We start from the raw sequence: 20,981 nt of genomic DNA, 5'->3' as shown, positions 1-20,981 counted from the left end.
TGGGTTGTCTTAGAAGGAAATGTTGGATTGGGTAGGCTTGTACCTGGAGTTTAGAAAAATAAGATGCAACTTAATTGAATGATATAAAATCCTGAAGGGTTTTGACAGGGGTGGAGGGATAGATGTGGAGATGATGCTTCCTCTTATGGGAGAACCTAGAATGCAGAGGCAATGCTTAAAAATTAGGAGTTGTGCATCAAAACAAAGATTAGGCAACTTTTTCTCTGTCAGAGGATAAGTCTTTGGAATTCTCCTTTTGAAAGATGATAGAAACTGAGTCTTTGAATTTTTTTAAAAAAGAACTCCGTGGAACGTCAAATGCGCTAATTAAGTAGAACACGAGTGCAGATTATACTAATCATATTACTAAATGAAAACAGTATTTGTTCCTACACGTATGAGTACAGTGTACAACGTTACAAGCTACATTCATATGGTGAAGAGGTTGTGACAGCTCAAAGCTTTTCAAACATTAACCATAACAAAATGACGACCTATGGCTGAGGGCAAATAGTAACATGCTATACCATTGGGGAGGAACTCTGACACAATATTCCTGTCTGGGTCTTACAAAAGGTTTAAACACAAGTTCCTTGTTTTTATGAAACTGCTTAAAAGCCTCATCAACTCATCCTGACATCTTCAAAAATCTTTATGTATAAACCCCAAGATCTCTTTTTTTTCTGACCTCCCTTATTTAGCTTATGGTGCACTTCTTTATTTTTTCATCCAAAGTGCACCAACTGCTTTCCTTTTTGTCTTTATCTCCAAAGGACTGAAACACAATTTAGGGTGGCACGGTGGTCAGCACTGCTGCCTCACACTGTTAGGGACCCGGGTTAGATTCCCACCTTGGGCCACTGTCTGTGCGGAGTTTGCACATTCTCCCTGTGCCCGCGTGGGTTTCCTCTGGATGCTCCGGCTTCTCCCAGAATCTAAAGGTGTGCAGGTCAGGTGAATTGGCCATGCTAAATTGGCCATAGTGTCAGGTGCATTAGTCAGGGGTAAATATAGGGTAAAGGGAATGGGTCTGGGTGGGTTGGTGTGGACTTGTTGGGCCAAAGGGCCTGTTTCCATTCTGTAGGGAATCTAATCTAAACAGGAAGCAACTTGCATAGAGTATTGCAGATGATCTGATCATTCAGTTTGGGACATGGCACTTCAAAAAAGATAAAGTCCTTGGAGGGCTACAATACTTCACCAGAATGATATCAAAATACAAATGGTTAAATTATGATGACAGAATGGATAAATGTGCCAGATATTCCTTCAAATTTTGATGATTGATGGATGATAAAATGGAGGTGTTCAAATTACTAAAAAAGGTTTCAATAGAGTAGCTACAGAGAAACTACTTTCACTGGTGGAGAATCCAGAACAAGGAGGTGTAATCTTACAATTATAACCATGCCATTCAGAACTGAGTAGTAAAATCTGGAACTGCTTTGAACAAGAGGTTGTAGATGCTGGTTAGTGCAAGTTTTGAAAGCTGATCTTCACAATTTAATTCAGAAAGGTATCGGGAAAGGGATCAAAACTGAATGAAACAATAGACTTGAGGAACTGATTGCTTCGAGGGGCAAAAATAGACCAATCATTTTTGCATGGATTCTGTGAAACTTCATTTAGCAACTGCAAGATTCATGATGTTCTACTTCTCATCTAATGTATTATGTTCAGTTACAGATAAATTAATGGCACTTGCACAATGGGACACAGTACACAATTTCTCGTGTGTAATTTCCCCCCTCATTTTCCATTATTTGATTTCAGGATACAATGCTAGTTAGGGATTTCAGGTAAACTTGATAGTTTCTCTGGATAAGCAATATTATTACTCCTATAAATGATCTGCGTGTCTTAAACTGAAAAAAACTCAACTGTCTGATTAGATTACATTACAGTGTGGAAACAGTCCCTTCGGCCCAACAAGTCTATACCGACCCGCCGAAGCGCAACCCACCCATACCCCTACATTTACCCCTTACCTAACACTACGGGCAATTTAGCATGGCCAATTCACCTGACCTGCACATCTTTGGACTGTGGGAGGAAACCAAAGCACCCACGCAGACATGGGGAGAACGTGCAAACTCCACACAGTCAGTCGCCTGAGGCAGGAATTGAACCCAGGTCTCCGGCGCTGTGAGGCAGCAGTGCTAACCACTGTGCCACCGGGCTGTCCTGGATTTGTTTCTATGAAATAACTTAGCATATTAAGACAGTTTCTCTTTGCAACCTGCAATGGATAGGTGTGTCTTTTGTACAGATCTCTTCACATTTTTTTGATGTCAGATCAAGTCAATATTGCAGTAGTTAAGGGTTCACGGAATCTGTAAACAGAATTACTTCAAACTGAGATAATATATACCTAGCAACAGATATGCTGAGAATAAAATGGTTTAAATTAGGACATCTTATATCCATGCTATAAAATGAAATGAAGGAAAGGCAATACTATCACAGTCCAGTGGATCATTTCTCCAGACTAAATAACACCTTTACCTTTTGTCACAATGCCTAAAGAAAAACATTTGTTTTTTCAGTCTCCTATTCATTTGCCTCCCATTTAGTCAAACCTGCCTATCCTCAGTTCCCAGAGGAAAATCTATAGGTTAACTTGACAATAATCCCAAGTACAAGTGAATAGCCTATCAAGGCAAGAATGAGTGGGGATAGTTGTTAGTATGATTTAAAAAAATCTTTCATTGCTGATGTGTTGCTGTTTTAATAGACCGCGTGCCAAATGTTACAGGTTTAACCCTTTTAATGCAATCTTTAGTTAAAATCACGTTTTAAATTAACTCACATTAAGTTATTCCCAGAGGAATTGGTTAAAAATACATGCATCACTAGGAATATTACAATTCCTAGAAAGAGATGATTGTCCACATGGAGTGTATTTTCAAGGATTTAACCCCAACAACCTCCTTCATGCCCACCCAACTGATGGCAGGTACAATCATTTTATGAGAATACACTTGCTTCCAATAATTCATGTCCTGCTTATAGACTTTTAATAAAATGGGTTCAGTGAAGATTAATATTAATGTGGAAAAAAATTAAAACAGTCTTGCCCATTTCCATGTTAATAAACTCATTCGAATTGCCCCTTGTGTGGAGCAAGCCAGGTTCACATGTTGTGTAAATACCTTGCGGTCTCCGCCACTGCAATCCTGATAATATTTGTGATACAGCAGGTCACGAGCAAACGATGCCATCGGTTGCACATAGCGAGCAGTGATTTCGTCAAGATCTTCAAACTCCTGGATAATGAAATTGAAGATTAAAAACTGTAAGTGCCTTACAATACAAAGTGCATTTATTTAAAAAAAAGAGGATATATATTTGCTAAAAAGAATAAACATTTGCATGACTATTTAAAAGGAAGACCTCAACTTGCATCCAAAAGGTTCATGCACTGCATTGCTTTTGCATCCATAATGTAAAATACATCTACAAAAAAAATCTGTCGAAAGTGAATAAAAAGATACATTTCACAAAACAGATTTACTCTAAATGTGAAGCCAACAGTCACCAGTATCAAATATGTATTTGAAATTGTAAATAAAGGCACATCAGTGCAGAAAACAAAAATCTGAAAAATCCAGTCTCTTCGAGAACACTGCAATGTTTATTTCCAGGAAGCTGAATTTCCATAAATTTCATAGCTACAGATTCAACAAACTTCATAAAATCTTTATTTTCAATGAAATATTTAGGTGTTTTCTTCTCTTACCTCATTGTTGATCAAAAGAGACTGTCCCAAGCTAAAGGCATTCTCTTTGCCTTCTTCTCTTACGTCTATATGTTGATAGATCCCATCAGTCACTTTCCAGGTTACAGTGAGGTGGTTTGCTCCTTTGCTGCTAGGTCTGATGATAACATCTCCTTGGTCCATGGTTTCCATCATCTTCTCAGCCTGCTTGAAGTTGATGTTGTGGAACGAGGGGTGCACTATTACTCGCTTGATATATGCTGTTGGAAAGTAAAGAGTGAACAACAATTAATACAATAATTCTTTTTTTCAAAAAGCAAGAATTTCTGTTTTTGCATACTACTAACAACTTAGACCTGCAATTTCACAAGTTTGTAAAACTTGAATGCTGCGGTAAAGATTGGAGGTGAAAAATACCTTTCAAGTCAAAGGCGTTTTTCCTGAAGCTTTTATACACTTAGATGATGGCGATTTGGCTACAGACTTAATTCAAATAAAGGATTAACTTAAAACTGAGGTCAATATAATGAAAACCCCAAGATCAAAATAAATCAATTTTGAACTGCTGAGTGACTTACTCGTGCGCTGCTGTTTTTTCTTTGCATCGTCGTCTACCTTTTGATCTGCTGCCTCAGAATCAAAGTCATAATATGTGTCCTTGGGCAACTTCCATTCATTGTTCTTGTCCATGAGATCAGATGTTCGACAGGTAAGATCGACACTAAATTTTTCAATATCTATCTTCATTATTCTGCAGTGCACAGTCATACCAATCTACAAGGAGGCAGACATGAACAATTACACATCCAATCAGATATCACCAAACCTGAGAAATAATTCAAGAGAAAAAAATCCCGACCTTGACCCTTTCTTCGGGATGCTTCACATTTTTGTCGCTAAGGAATTTTGTCGGAATGAAACCTGTAACATTGTTGTCTAGCCTTGTTTTCACACCTATAGCCTGGCCAGGGCAGGCACCGCTGTCAAAATGATTCCAAACCTGTGGGGAATAAAAATCAATCTTTTAAGAACAACTTAAAATTACTTTAATGATTTTGAGTTTTTCTGCTGAAAGGAAAGTGATGAAGACAACAGTAACATTTACACTCCACACAGCCTTTCGCACTGATAGACACTCTTTCAAGATAACAGCCACATATTTTAAAAAATCTTTTCTTTTTACCTTTATGTCATTCACCTTTAGGTCTTCAGATAGAGAGCACACAAGGCAGGCAGGAAAATTTGAACCTCCAACTGGGAGGTTAAAATTGCTAAAAATCGAAATCCTGACCCAAGGTTGTGACTGGAGTGAACTGAATCATTTTATTATGCTCAACTATCTGGAATGAGTTTTTCAGCCCATACCAGTTCAGTTTTCAACCCCTCAGACATTGAAGCACTCTGTATTGATATGCAGCAAAATCTGGACAATATTCAGATTTGGCTTGATAAGTAAGCAGATGGCAGTTGAATTACACAAATGCTGGGCAAAGACCATCTCCAACAAGAGAGAATTTAAGCACACCCATTTGACATTACCATCACTGAATTCCTCATCATCAACATCCTGTGTTAACATTGATCAGAAATTGGACTGGATGAGATATAAACGTGACTACAGGAGCAGACCAGAGCCTGGGAATTTGGGGTAACGTGCCTTCTTACTCACCAAAGTCTATCCACCTTCTATGAGGCACAAGCCAGAAGTGTGATGAAATAGTTTCCTGTTCCTGAATTAGTGTGATTCAATGACAATGACATTCAGGATGCTCACCATTACACACTACAAAGCTGCCCAGTCAATGAGTATCCTGTTGACCAACTTAAACATTCACTCCTTCCACCACGGGCACACAGCTATTGTAGTATGTACAATATATAGGATACACTGCAGCAACTGGCCAGGTCTACTTTAACAGCACATTCCAAACTCAGAACTTGTTAACACTTCTAAGGACCACCATTTACAAGGTTCCTTTTAAGCCACAAACCATCATGACCATTATTTCTATTGCTTCACTGTCACTGGATCATAATCTTGAAATTCCCTTCCTAACAGCACTGTGGCACCAGCACTAGATGGACTGCATGGTTCAAGGTGGCTCACAACCAACTTCTCAAGGACTGGTAACAAATGTTGGCTCAGTCAGCAATACCCATATTCCATAAATTTAAAAAAATTCAAAAGCTGTTATGACTGACACAATGCTTTAAGAAAAGTACTTTAGAAAAACAAAACACATCTAAACAATTTCAAACTTAATTCAACTTACAAATGCAAAAATGAAAATGATGAATTATGAGATTTAAAAAATTATAGATCCAAAATTTTAAAATGGTGCCATACCTCACTAAGTTCTGGGAAGTTGTCTTGTTGGCAGAAAGGACACTGCCAGAGTCCAGTTTCATCATTCCTTATAGCTTGATCATAACTTTCACCCTGAGGCCTCCTGTGAGCAATCCCTGTCACAACACATGTGATCAACTTACCTAAACAGAAGGAAGAGAGTTAGAGTAATAGTAATTTCAACAAACTCATAGAAGTAAAAATGTTTTAAAATCCTTTCCTAATTATTTAGAGATTAGTGAAAGAGAAGTCTTACCAATGTAAAATGTCTCTGGAGTTTCTTTTGTTAACATGTTGAAAATTTCTTCTGAGTTTGCTGCACGACATGGAACTCTTAAATCCTTGTACCTGCAACTCAGCTCAGCTCGAATATCATATAATGTGATACCTTTGTTACCATAGCCCTGTTAATGATAAATTTAAGTGCAAAATAGACACGTAAAATTATTTGTTCTGTACTTAATTAGTAGTTGCAGGAAGCAATGCTTACAAACATTTCACGAAAAACAAAATTTCTGCTAAATATTAAACATTTGGGGAAATCAGGGACTACGTCCTAGGCCTAATGCAGACACAGAATTTTCCACAGCACACCTTTTAAATGCATTTTTATATTTCTACCATTTCTACTGAGGTCTAGATATTAAAATTCAATTCTCAAATGTTAAATAGCACTTAAAAAAACTGAACAGTAAATTTCTATGAAAATATCTCAAATCAAATGATATTTTGGAGATAAAGGGAGTTAAAGCAGCAAAACATAAATAACTCAAATAATTTTACGTAATCTGAGCAGCCTATTCAAATGGACAGGGTTAGTTGGCACACACTGAATATCCTTTGATCTGATCTTACTTCAGATGATATTTGTGAACACCAAGTATATATTTTGCAAATACTGACAAGAATATATTGAGTAGGCATACATAAGCTGGTTCTCAGACAATTAATCAATTGGGTGAGGTAGGAAGGCTGGTAGTGCCTTTAAAATTGCGCCACATCAAGTTATCATTGTCAGGATGCAAAGATAAATATCACCCTCAAGTCTAACAATGCCAAAGCTTTTTGAAGGTTTATTATACATTGTACCATTTATTAATAGAAATTGTTCTACACTGCAACATTCATTAATATAAAATATTCAAAATATACATTGTCTACCAATTCTAGACATGTGCAAATAAATATTGAAACATAGCTTGCTTATCAGTACACTGGTCACAGATGCAAGTGCACCAAAAATGAAAATGCTCTGTTTTGAATTATATCTGACAAATAATTCTGAATTAAATATTCAATGAAAAGTCATTTATGAAAGTACCAACCTGCCTCTCCAGTTCTTCTGCAAATGCATCAAGGTCAAGATCCTTCAGTCGCTCAGGATTTTCCAAAATTTCTTCCAGTGCTCCAGCTGGGTTGGCGTCCTCTGCTGACTCATCATATTCAAGTGCATCCACAGCCATCTTTCTGGCCCATTCATAAGTTTCAGGGTGAACTCTTGAGCCATCGAGGACCTCAATGTAGGAATCAGTACTGCAGATTTTATACAAGGCAGATATAGGTAAACGTCGCAATGAAAGTACAAGACAAATGCGCACCACATAAGTGAGTAATATGGCATAGGAACTTTAGTGCAGATATAATGTCAGGTATGTCAGACTGCATGCCACAGTACACTCCAACACCTTCAACACTGGCAGAGTACTGACAATGCTCAACCAGCCTATGCTTGCACAAACCAAAGTATGGTGTCCAAAATTAGATGTGATTCCACAATAGCTCAGAACATGTTAAACAATCCCAAGTGTGTTAATAATTGAACTAACCAATTTAAGATCAGTCAGGCTTGCTGTTTATCTTTCAGACAGTTGGTAGAACAAAGAAACTTTACAGCCCAGGAACAGGCCCTTCAGCCCTCCAAGCCTGAAGGAGCTATTTTCTGCCAGGACAATGTATATACCCACACATTGCACATTTCTCAATAAACAAAAACATGGGGAACAACAGCTCTGTGATACATTCTATGTGCCAACATTTCAACTTCTGTGTACATATCTGCTTTTTTTCCCATGTAGAATAAATTCTTGTTCCTTTGAAATTTGGTATTATTGCATTTGGCCTGCTATGTGCAAGTTGAAAAGCCTCGATCACTTAGTTTGCATTGCTGAAAAAAGGTATCATGCCAGAATCCACATTTCCAAGGGATGAGTCTCAAAAGAAAATTTTTCTCAAGCTTTAGATATTTGAAGTATTATCCATCCCAATTTGTTAATCCAGAATAAATCATAAAGTAAAGTCAGTTCTGCTATAACGTGTGTTTCATCAATACAAATTGGCTATAACGCGATTGAAGAATTTAGACCATTATTTGTAAAACACAAACTTTCCTTACATGTATTGGCTATAACCTCGATTCCAGCCCCATTAGTTGAAATGGTGCTGCTATTATACGATTTTCCTATAATGGTACTATCACATTATATCAGAACCAATGTAGTATATTTTACAAAGCACAGCCTATATCCAGAAAAGCCTTTTTGAGTTCATTCTGACAGACATTATGGCAATGGTAGACACTAAGAGCAGTTAGGTAGCTGGAGACCTCTGGCTCACTGCACTGTTACAGTGTAGATGTAGTTGGCAAATCACAGAGTAAACAATACAGCACAAAAATTCAGAATGAAATTTTACTCCTACATAAAGACTGACCTGTCCCCTAATGATGCGGTATCTATTTTAATAAAGCCTGCGCAATTGATGAAGACCTTTGGGCCCATATGGCACATCGTAACTAGCTGGGTCCTGTTTTCCAGGCGAGTGTTATTTTGTTTCAGGATCTACATAAGAAAATGACGTTAAATTAAAATACAGAAATCAAAAGTATAATTCTGCTGCTTACAGAACTGTAGTCCCACTCTTCCAAAATCAATGCAATTATAAAACAGGTGAATTGATCTTTGATAAGCAGAGCATGCAAAACGGTACCATTGTATTTATTGTTTAGTGCCTTTAAAAAAAAACATTTTCACTGAATACGGCACTTTTATCTCCTTTTCCCTTCAATCCCCTTTTCATCCACCTCACGTTGTACTCAAGATAAACATTTTAACCATCTGGCTTTACAATATGGAACCAGCTACACCCTTTTGCTGTTAGCAACAAGTACTACCATGATCGTTAAATGTATTGACAATTGAAATAGAGGCCTTAATCAGCAGCCTTCAGTTTACGTCCTTACCTTCTGTAGGTGCGATCCTTTGCGAGGGCCCAGCCCACAGACATACTGAACCAATGCCTGAGTATGTGGATGAGTTATTGCTCTGTTTACATCAACACCTACTTCATTCACTCGATTTATGAACTCACAGTAAAGTGCATTCAATAATTCTTCCTTTACAACTTGTTCCTGAGGGTAGAAAAAAATTAAAATGGAAGCATGTTAAAACTTCTTCAATTTAGTCACGTTAGAGTAAACTAAGGGTGGCATCCACATAAATATTTCTTTGACTGTGACTAAACTTCAGAAATCACCTAATAGAATTTATGGCATTGTTTTCACTCCTCCACAGTCTTCTGCGAGTAGGAGGAGGCAAAATAGAGTATAACAGATATCCTTCAATCTGACACATTTTAAATTATTGCATATTATCCAACTTCTTAAATCTATTGCACATAGGATAAAAAGGCAGCAAGGCAGATTACCTGCAATGGATGGAACTTGAGGCAAACAATGTCTTCATCTGAGCTGCAAACTTGAGCAAATTCTACAAGTGGATCCTGTACCCGACGAGCCAATGATACCGCTTGACGTAACAATGGTGGATAATCCCTAAAGTCATTCTGGTGCACAATAGAACCAAGTTAAACAAAGTTTGTATTCCTGTTAAAAATGCAAATTTGTCTACTTTGTCTCCAGCTCTTCAATCTCGTGAAAACACATTTCAGAGCACTCTCCTAGTCCTCTGACAATGTATTTCTTCAGTATGTTGCTGGGAGGCCCACAGGAGCAAAGCATAACAAATATTATTCAGATTCCTTTCTCTCAAGGGACGGCTGGTCTTTTCTTTACAGAAACGTCACTGATGTGGAAATCAGGGGCGCAACTATAAAATAGAAAGGATTAACAAAAGGGCAATAAACTGCCCTCGAACAAAGTACCACAAATTGGAGTCATGATTAATGCAATTTTGTTATGAATTATAATAGATTGATGCTGAGGATACTTGTATATTATGTATGAAATGTAATATGTACAATATGCTTTCAGTACTTGTGCAAAACATACAGCTGTGTATTTAGTGTAATTTTCTTGAAATATTGTAGCCTGCATTTGTTGATAGTTCACAAACTTCAACAGTGATAATGCATATTAGTCTTACCAAAATCGCATGGCAGCACACACTACAGAAATTTAAAACATACAATATTTGGAGTAAGATTCAAAAATTTCAATGCAAGTTATGCAACTTGCGATTTGCTTTATTTCAACTGGAATCCTTCAAATTCTGTAACTGTCATATAATGACAGTGAATATGACTGAAAAAGTATCAACTGATTAGCCTATCAGCAGCACTCTGATTTAGAAGACTTAAAGTTAAAATTTTCTCCTCCACTAAACATGCAACAGCTGAAGATTGAACAACTTTGCTAACTGAACCAAACCTAGGTCTTGTGATTGTTTACGTTCCGGTAGGTATGAGACTAAGGACCAAAGATGTCAGATACTTGGCTGTTTAGTGACAAATCATTTTGCTTTTTTATTGGGTCTGAAATATACAACATAGGGGCAACTCTCTGATTATTACTGGCAACAAAGGCAGGAAAGAGGTAAGAGAAGGAATTGATGACTTTCTAAAGTTGTTCAAGAGCCTACATGAGGGTTGGCCAGTGGCATCAAATGAATGATACAAAAGTTGGTAAATAAAAAGGTTACATTCCAACAGGTTTACTCAGTGTAATTGTGAAGCACATATTGTCATAATTCTTACCTCTGACTTTTTACTATTCATGTACAAAAGAGCTAGCTCGTTGTCCACCAGCTGTACTCCAATGGGTGACATTTGATGCTCCTGTTCTAATTCATGTACTATTCGTTTTATGTCCTCTACAACCATAAGTGCATCCCTACCAAGAAAAGCACATATATATACATTAAACATCCAGCATATAGTAGGCATGTCCTGCTCAAAACATTACTTCTGGAAATTTGTTATAAATAGTAGTCATACAGGTACATTTATTGCAAAAAATGGCCACTGGAACTATCACCAAACTGTAGCCAATATTCCTTTGATTACATAACCATTGGTGGCCAGAAAGAACTATTCATAATTCTGCCTCTTACGAAGGGAAGAAATTATTTTCCCAATCAACATATGGCTAAGCAGCAGAAGCACAACTGTAGCACCCACTGCATCAAATTAAGAAAGAATATTTTCAGTGATGTACTGTAGATACAAGGGTTTTAATACACAAACAAAATATCAGAACTAAGTTGTGTCTTAGTAAACATCCTTGCAGTTACGAGAAAAAATGTTCTCTAGTTCAATAAAAGGTGTCAACTCTGATGACTTAACGAAAACAGTTATCACAAGATTAATGTTATAAAGACTGTGAGCCCATTATAACTATAAGGTGTTGATTAAGAGGTTTAAATTCATCAATAACTAAACAAGATTGTTTGCAATTCAAAACACTGTCTGACCAATAGATCATGACTTGACCAACTTTATTTTGCTGCGACTATGAATTCCATACAACAGCCACATGACAGATGCTTCTAAATCCTGAAATTACGAATGTTTATTCACTTCCTTCATCATCTTACTAAATGCCATGTTGTGTGTCAGGTGAAATTTGGCCTTTGACTGGAAGGAGAAGCCAGCTTTAAAATCAAATCAATAAATAAGAAATGGCTTAAAGTAGATTGGATCATATTTTAAACATGACCATCCTGATGATACACCAGCAACTTGATAATTATAAACAAATGTATTGGCTCCTTACCTATTTTCTCCACCTACGGCCACAACATGGGGCTTCTTATTTAGAAGAAACTTTTTCAAAGTTTCAATATCATGTGCCTATAGAGAGCAAGATGTAGAATTGAGTTACTGCAATTCAATTTCCTTTCCTTTATGTCTACTACCTTATACTTGCATTTATGCTATTAGCTTGACAATAATGGGAGCAAAAATGTTAGAAGTTGAACTGCACTCTGGTAAATACCAAATTTGGAAAGCAAAGGCAAAATATAAAAAGTGCTGAAAAGGCAAAGGTCAGGCTGTAAAGGAAGGACAAGTTTATGATAATATTTCAAATGTGTAACCTTTTTTAGAGGGGAGAAAAAATATTTTTCTGCTACAGTTCTGATAAGAGGTAAATGGACAAACTGTAACCAGTCTTTTCCGTTTACTAGTCTGTGCACTTTCAACATTATCCATTCTTATTTTTTGTTTATGGTATTTTATTTTTATTAGTAACATAAAATTCCAAAAAGCTTGGCACTATGTGCATAGTCAATAAATAGAACAATAATAGTTCATGATAATTTGGGCAAAAGAAATTAGATTCACCACCTTAACCATTTATTCCCCCAATACCAACACAGTGGCAGCACCATGTACGTATATAAGATGCACTGCAACAACTTGCTAACGTCTATTCATAGCTCTTTTCAAGCCCTTGACCTCTGCCACTTAGTTCCCAACATGTATGTGAACATCACCATCGATAAGTTCCCTAAGTTGCATACCACTTTGAATTGGAATGGCCCTGCATATTGGACCAAAATTATGAAATCGCTTTCTAACAGTGCTGTGGATGCATAGATAGATTGCTGTGCTTCAACAAGTTGGCTGACCATCACCTTCTCATTTACAACCGGAATAGAAATAAGTAAATACTGGCCTTGCTAGGAATGGCCACATCTCAAAATAATTCTAATAATTGGAGACAGTACAGTCTTCTGAATCCTTGCCTGTGATGCCAACATCCAATGAATGAAAAAAATACATGCAACCACTAAAATGGCAAAGTCTGTTCCTGTTGTTTTACAAAAAAAAGTACACATGCATTTCATTGAGCAAGATCAAAACTGGTTTACCTTTTAATCAACGTAGTTCAGCAAGATATTAAAGCAGAAAACCATCAGTTCATCTAGCCCATCTATCTGCTGTAAATTGCCCCAATGTCTGCGTGGGTTTCCTCCAACAATCCAGAGATCTGCAGGTTAGGTGAATTGGCCATGCTAAACTGCCTATCGTGTTCAGGGTGTGGAGATTAGGTCAGGGTAAATGCAGAGAAATGGGTCTGGATGGATTAGTCTTCTGATGGTCGGTGCGGACTTGTTGGATCAAATGGCCTGTTTCCACACTGCAGGGATTCTATGATTATACTCTTGCAATTCATTTCAAGTAGACCTAAATTCATTGCGTCCATGGCTTCAGTGACCCCAAATCATTAACAGTCTCAAGATCCCATGCCATTATTTAGTACATATTTCACATCAACCTTGCCTCAGCCCAATCGCATTACCTTTGATCCAATGTATGAAGTTGAACCTGTCCATTGATCAAACTGGCCAAGGCCTTTGTAAGCTGATATGCATTTTTATTCATCATTTGCTAATAGTATCAACGGGTTGTAACAGCATGAAAACAGATCCTTCGGTCCATCTCGACCATGCCGACCAGATAGCCTAAATTAATCTCGTCCCGTTTGCTAGCAATCGGCTTATATCTCTCTAAACCCTTCTTATTCACCTACCCATCCAGATACTTTTAAATGTTGTAATTTTGTCAGTAGTGCCCACAGTCTTTGAAAGGGACAAGCTACAAGTAAAAGCTTAGCCCTTCTGCAAACTGGAACTGGATCTTGCACAAGAATGAGGCTTGGAAGGCCATAGACAAGACACCAAGACACTAAACTGCGCTTTAATGTTCCCAACTTGGTTTCTGCAAATTTGGATAGAATTCCTTTCTCTAAATCATGTAGGAAAATTACAATTAATGCTGCTCCAACAATAGCATGCTACTTTTTCAGTCTGTGTCAACATACATGAAGAACTGACAAGGAAATATTCCAAAAGTGAATTTCTTACCTTTTTCTCTCTCTCTTCCTCTCGCCATGCATTCCTTCGCTTCAAAAAGTAAGGCAGACGAAGGAAATCTGTCACTTCACCCTCTCCATTAACAAGAGAACAGAAAACTGGTGTATCCCTAGCAAAAGAGGGAACATTACATAGAATGATAATAAGCAATATTCTTAAAGCAGCTTCCTTTGCTCCATTACGCCTGCAACTTGGTAAACTGAGGATTCATTATAGTACCAAGAAGCACAGGAATTTCAGGTTATACATGGTTTTAACTGTATTCTCACACAAAAGCAGCCTATTCTGAACTCATAAGTAGATTAAACTCATTAATTAAAAACTATATTTTTGAATACAAATCAGTTTGAGCACATTACGATACACCTTTGGGGCAGGTGGGATTTGAACCCAGAACCTCTGACCCACTACAACTCCATCACAAAGACTTTAAATTATTAAAATTTTTTAAAAAAATCCAATCTCTTCAGGCACGTTATGGCACACCTCAAGGACAGATGGGACTTGAACCCAAAGCTCTAGCCTGAGTTGGGACACTACTGTTATTTGGTAACAGTTCTGACCAAATAAGTATTCAAACTCTTCATGTATCGTGGGGTGACAGGGTGTGGTGGGGTGGGAGGCTGAATGATGCTTGCTGTTTAAGGAAAGGAATTCATTGGGGGGGGGGGGGGGGGGAAGAAGGGGAGCGGTGTGTGGAGAGGCCAAAGTGAGTCTGGAACACTTGTAATTTAATCTTTCACCATTTGACCTTCATGAGCTGTAAGCACATGACAGCTTTGATTAAACAGATTGATGGATAAAGTAATATGGCCGCTCTGCATGCACGGATTTGTCTGTCAAGTTACCCAGCTGTGGCAGCAACTGCTTTCTCCATTGGACATGCTGACTCTCTCCAGTGACATCTCACGGTCAGCATTGACGGGGATCCCGATCTGGACCCATGGGGTCATGCACAGGTATGGGCCTGCAGCTGCACCTGTTGCACCCCATGCCTCCCTCTGACTCCTGGTCATTCTCCCTCAATTTGGGTATTTAGACTAGACATTTTCCAGCAGCGTTACTTCCTTCAGTCACTCCTCTGACTTCAGGTCATGACAGAGCACATGTGTGCTCAAGGTGGACATTCACAAAAATAGCTGCATCTCTAGATTTTTGAAATAAATGTTAAAACATCAATTAGGTAGCACAGCTACCAAATACTATGTATTTGACTGGCCATTTCTTCATTGAAGCTGACAAGTAAAGCAGCATGTGAGCAGCTATGATTTGGATGATGCAAAGTTTCTCAACTCAAATTACTTTTAAAAAGCAATATTTATTCAAACAGATGTGCTACTTCTTAGCATAGTATATGCAAATAATAATGATGAGATACATTTTATATTTCACAGAAACCCTTCTCTCAAAATGCAAGTTTATTCAGCATAATAATAGTGTTATGATTCAATAAACATAACAAAATCTTTTAGCAGCCTCCATTCCTTAGCAAAAAATAATTAATTTGAAGGATACAAATGTAGCAGACTCTATTTAAAAATGTTACACTTGTGTTGGTAACTGTGCTGCATTTACTGCAGTTTACAAATACATGTGTGTGTGTGTGTGTGTGTGTGTGTGTGTGTGTGTGTGTGTGTGTATATTATATATATATTTGTATATCAGACTGAAATTGTGATGATGCTACTCCCTTTTTTTCCCCAGGAGGTTGTAAAGACAAGTTCCGGCAAGTCTGGGCTTGGATGAGTTTTAGGGCCAATTTGACTTAAGATAACAGATACTGCCTCAGGAGAAAGGCTTTCAAAGTTAAAAAAACACTTCTACAATGAAAGGGGAGTGGCCAATTCTCCCAGCTCAGTTTTTCACGGGTTTGATTTGGTTTTGGCTATTCACTGAAAGCAGTCAGGCAGTTGTGAAGCTGCTGGACCTAAGAGAAGCAGGTCCATGCTAACCCTCCCTCTCTCTCTCTCCTGTAACACCCGGAGTTTGATTTTATCTTTTGTGCCAAGGGGTGTTTATGGGATTGTTGCAAGTATTGAGAACAGCATCATTAAGTTGGGATAATCAGTTGGGTTTTCAGATAGGTTAAGTTATTCTGTATTCCGTTCTCTTTTGTTTGTGTTTCATTCGGTAATCTTGTAAATAAATTGTTTTGTTTAAAACGAGGTGGCTTGACCAGCTGCATCCTCCTGGAATATCTGCATCACACCTGCTTAAAACAAACAGCAAAGTAAGGGTCTGGACTACTTTCTTGAAATGTTTGGAGAGGTTCCGACCTGGTCCATAAGAAAGTAATAATATTACAGGAATTAGCAGTAAAGTGTGAACTAAGTGTGGAATTGGGTTGAAACACAAGGTTTATCACAAGAACATTAGTTCACTCGATTCTTGTAAGCACCACATCCATAAAACTGGGTAACACCTTTGTTTAAAAGTTTAAAAGTTATGTTCTTCCATAAAAACACAAATCATGCTTTCCATGGATCTCTCAGCATAAATACTCACTTTAACAAGTTATACAGAAAATACATGTTTCCTTGCACACATACCTTTCTCCTGAAAACGCCAAACCAAGCACTCGAACTCCTTTACCCTGATTTTCTTCCATGAAGTCGTCATCATCTTCTTCATTCTGCTGGTCAGGTCGATATGGTGCAACTTTCAGCCAGTTGTAAAGTTTACGGCTACAACACTATTAAAACGATAACAGCAAGTTAGTATTAAAAGTAATGTTTATACAAAGAAGACAAAAATACACTCAGGTCTTCACAATACTATAAGTTGGTTAACTAATTAAACCTAGTTGGCATTCAAACAATAACATTTTTTCATGCAAGATTCTCTTTTGGAAATGCTGTGCACGCGCATTTTTATAAATGTAAAAGCAGCATCAAGTAAAATATCTGCAGCAAATCATTCATTTTCCACTCCACTCCTTTTTATGCATCTGGTGAAACTGAAAATTTATTCATAATCTATACTGTAATGTGGGTAGCTCTGAGGTGCATTTAAAGACCTGGTGATTGTGGTCAAGCTTGTAGAATCATTGACTTAATCAGCCTGACTTAAATTCAAATTTGGAACCGTTCTGGATTTTTGAATCATTCAGATCCCTTATCCTAAACCACATGTGGTTTTAAAGCTTCATCTGTGTTTAACCACTCTGATGCTCATTTAATATCCCATCAAACTGACATACAGTTATAATGTCACATTCTAATTCAGAGTTTATTTTTGTAATGGTACTACTGTAGGCAGTATCAAACCAACCCTCAAATTAATAGCACTCTAAGTGCAGGACATTGACAAAAGTTGACAAACGAGGTATTTCACTACTTTGAAAACACATCATGTCAGCAGCAATGAACACCAAGATAGATTTAAAGCCAGACATTTTAGAGTTTTAGTAGTGTAGACGATTTAGCGGAAACAGAAGCCACTACATATCGTAATTACAGACAATGATCCTATCCTGAAAGGGTCATTGCCAAGAACAGAAACTATAATTTTTCTCACATACCTTGCAAAGATAGTCCCTTGCCTCAATTAGCAACTTATTTTTCAGTTCCTTACCCATCTGTGGGTAGAGGAACTGGTTTAGTGCACGTTCAATTGCCATGCTGCGCTGTCTGTTCCACTCTTGAACTTGATGGCTGAATTCATCACGGTAATAAAATTGCTTGATTTCATCAAAATAAGTCTGGTCATTCCCATAACTAAAAAATGAGAGATATAGCCATAACACAAACTCATTATTGGATAAGATATCCCTGTATACCAAAAGTGCACAGAACACCTTTTCTAATTAAGCTTCAACAATAATGGCAAACTGGAGCAGATTAATACTCATACATTCATACTCATTATTTTTGGAAGATAAACAGAGACCCACAGAATGTTCCCAGAATGGTTTACTAAAACCTTTAACTTTACTAAAACTCCAGATAGGAACTAATTTTTATATTGATCTATTCAGTGGATGTGAACACACATTTGTTGTCTATCACAAATACTCTTCAGAATATGGTAATGAGCCACCTTTTTAACTGTAGTTAGGTTGACATGTAACTTGAAGGGTAACCTACAGGTGACGGCATTCTTATATTTTATGTCCTTGCCCTTTCTGATCGTAAAGGTGATGGAGTTTTGAAAGTCCTGAAGAACGTTTGTGAATTGCTGCTGTGCAAGTTATGGATGGTTCACAATGCTACTACCGTATTCTTGTGGTAGATGGAATGAATATTTAAAATGGTGGATGGAAGGCAATTAAGCAGAATATCACTGAAGCTGCACACTTGAGCACTTGTTTTTTCCATCATACTCTTGATGAATGCCTTATATGTGGTAGACAGGCTTTGGGGAATCAGAAGATAAGCTTTGTAGTGCAGAATTCCCAGCCATAACAAACAATAAAACCGATATGTAATTGACATAGTCAGGTTTCTCAGTACCTTGCCAAAATGGATTTAATTCATCCTGGCATCATCCCATTACCTTTCAGGTTTCATCACTACCTAATCCACTCTGCAATTGCACAGAGATTAAAACTTAATGAAATTACACACGTTACAGCACTTCCGTCTTCACTGCAGTATTCCATTGCCTACGATAAGTATTCTTATAGATAACATTTCAACACAACTGTGCAAAAAGAAATTAAGCAGCATTTCCCTTAACCACCCATTCAATCATTAACTTAAATTGTTTACCTTCAATTTTTATTACATTAACTATGTTTCTCCTCCCCATTTATTCTGTTCCCATCAGCCTTTTGACCAGGTTGATCAGTGGAAGTTTTGACCCTCAGATTCTGTGAACTCCTGTCTGACAGGCTGAAGACAAATACTGTTTAAATAGTACAGAACCAAGTTGGGACCCTAAAGATGATTTTGGTCATCCATTTCTGTAACCCTGTTGATTATTTTATGCCACAGTATTTTGAGGAAGGGGAGAAAGAGGAGAAAATTCTGTTATCCACAAGAATATCCATCACAAAATGATATCATCGATCAAACCTTTAGTTGCATGTAGACAACTCAGTCAAAAGTAAGTGCAGAGTGTATTCATCAGCAGCAGTAAGCTTCAGAAATATTTTGTGTAACAAATATCTATGTATTTATAAATATTATTCTAACTGCTGCATATCATATACCATGTTAACTTTAAATTTGCTGTTGTGATAACTCACCCCTCAACTCCTTTCATATCAATACAGATGTCAATTGTTAGTAAGCCATCATCTTCAGCAAGGCACATTTTGAGGAACTGATCATCTCTCAATTCCTTGACTGGCTTGTTCTTTACATATTTGAATGAATAGGCAAAGTGGGCTTCATCAATATCCTGCAATGACAAAACAATATCGTAAATTTCATTTATAGAATTTCTGCTGTAGATACATTTAGTGGGAATATAAAAAAAGAGAAAAATGTTCTCTTAGTCTTCATCCTATTTGCCTAATTTATTTGAAATACTAATCTCTACTCTACTGGGTTCTGTCATATTACTCTTCAAAATTTCCAAAGGAATAACATTTTTACTGTCCCCCTTGTTAAGATTCTAGCCAATGGTAATACTGAACAAGTCAGACCTCAAAAGTAAAACCTGGCTTGGTCGACCCTCACATTCTTTTTTAAAGGAAAGCCAATCACTGAAGACATTTGCAGGAGTCTGGCAGTGTAATATTAAGAAAAATGTGAACGATATTAAACTAGACAAAATAGGTCGAAAGAATTCAATACAGACATCATAGAAGGATTCAAATTCACATTATTTCCTTTATGCCAGCAATATCCTGACAAACATCAAAGCTTTCAGTCAAGGATTATCACTATTTCCACGCCAAGGTTTCTTGTTCAAGCTAGCACGGCGGCTATTTTATTTTCTTACGTCTAATTTCTGGGCTTTCACTCTGCTGCTGTCTCTCCTGGAGACACTTAAGCAAACCACAAACTAAACTCACTGCTACTTTAACTTCATAGCAAATACAGATTTCCTTAAACTCAGTTTTCAGTCGTCTTCTTCCGGCACACACCCTCTGACTGAGTCTGAGGCTGAAGAAGACAATTTAAAACTGTAGTTAGGGGAATAGGTGCTGTTCACTGCAGCTGAGAATGATGGTCTTGAAGGGGTGTTAGTTGCCCAATGCCAAAATTAAGGATATCTCTTCAGAATTGGAGAGGATGTTGGAGAAATTATATAATTAATGAGTCAACTACATGTGATGAAGAGGTTAATTTATTTTGTACTTCCAACAGAGATTCCAAATTAGATTTAATGCATTGTTTTAACTCTCGAAATAAACTAGTTGTTCTTGCTTATACTTCAGGCTAATGCTGCTTCACTGCATGATAACCTGATATAGTTGCTTCAAGGTTTCTGGTGTACGTCAGCCATGAATTTACCCAATTATGTTGGCAAAGTCACAATAAAAATTTGCTAATTGCATTAGCTTCCTCAATTTGACATGCTAGAAATGAGAACCAAAGAAAACCACTGTTTTTCCCCTTTCTCGACTTCTAAGATATACATGCATGTTGAGGTTTCACATGTTACCTTTTTGCCTTTTTTTGTGGGATTAATATTAATCTTGGCTCTCTCTTGGAAGGTCTGTCTTACAACTTGCTTGACCAATGGTTCTCGGGCAATCTGCATGGCCACCATGTAACGAGAACCTTCCAGTACAGCCTCAGGTGTTGGAAATTGACTGAAAGATGCATAAAGATTATCAGATTGATGCAGGTGGCTAACTTCATTTTTGTATAAGTTTAAATGTTTAGGGTTTCAGTTTGGTGCAAACATTAAT

At 37.4% G+C, this 20,981-nt stretch overlaps 1 protein-coding gene and 1 non-coding gene across 3 annotated transcripts in view; both read right to left on the bottom strand.

Annotated features, from left to right (window-relative positions):
- Positions 1–20,981, bottom strand: part of supt6h (SPT6 homolog, histone chaperone and transcription elongation factor) — a 74,220-nt gene that overhangs the window by 10,681 nt on the left and 42,558 nt on the right. For both annotated transcript variants that reach the window (XM_072589656.1, XM_072589657.1), the window contains 17 exons: positions 20,732–20,882; positions 19,365–19,519; positions 17,697–17,892; positions 16,726–16,868; positions 14,168–14,285; positions 12,073–12,149; positions 11,055–11,190; positions 9,768–9,905; positions 9,304–9,471; positions 8,775–8,902; positions 7,391–7,598; positions 6,322–6,469; positions 6,066–6,208; positions 4,578–4,718; positions 4,297–4,492; positions 3,740–3,978; positions 3,153–3,266 (listed from right to left, as the gene is read on the bottom strand). In XM_072589656.1, the coding sequence (XP_072445757.1) occupies positions 3,153–3,266; positions 3,740–3,978; positions 4,297–4,492; positions 4,578–4,718; positions 6,066–6,208; positions 6,322–6,469; positions 7,391–7,598; positions 8,775–8,902; positions 9,304–9,471; positions 9,768–9,905; positions 11,055–11,190; positions 12,073–12,149; positions 14,168–14,285; positions 16,726–16,868; positions 17,697–17,892; positions 19,365–19,519; positions 20,732–20,882 (2,599 nt within the window). The remainder of the gene's footprint in view (positions 1–3,152; positions 3,267–3,739; positions 3,979–4,296; positions 4,493–4,577; positions 4,719–6,065; positions 6,209–6,321; positions 6,470–7,390; positions 7,599–8,774; positions 8,903–9,303; positions 9,472–9,767; positions 9,906–11,054; positions 11,191–12,072; positions 12,150–14,167; positions 14,286–16,725; positions 16,869–17,696; positions 17,893–19,364; positions 19,520–20,731; positions 20,883–20,981) is intronic.
- On the bottom strand, positions 13,868–14,001 carry LOC140491702 (small nucleolar RNA SNORA35). The gene has a single exon (XR_011963374.1). It is a non-coding gene; the product is annotated as a small nucleolar RNA SNORA35 (small nucleolar RNA).

This window comes from Chiloscyllium punctatum, chromosome 19, assembly GCF_047496795.1.
Source record: "Chiloscyllium punctatum isolate Juve2018m chromosome 19, sChiPun1.3, whole genome shotgun sequence".
NCBI lineage: Eukaryota > Metazoa > Chordata > Chondrichthyes > Orectolobiformes > Hemiscylliidae > Chiloscyllium > Chiloscyllium punctatum.
The sequence above is the reverse complement of the archived record's forward strand: the minus strand, read 5'-3'. Positions and strand labels throughout refer to the sequence as shown.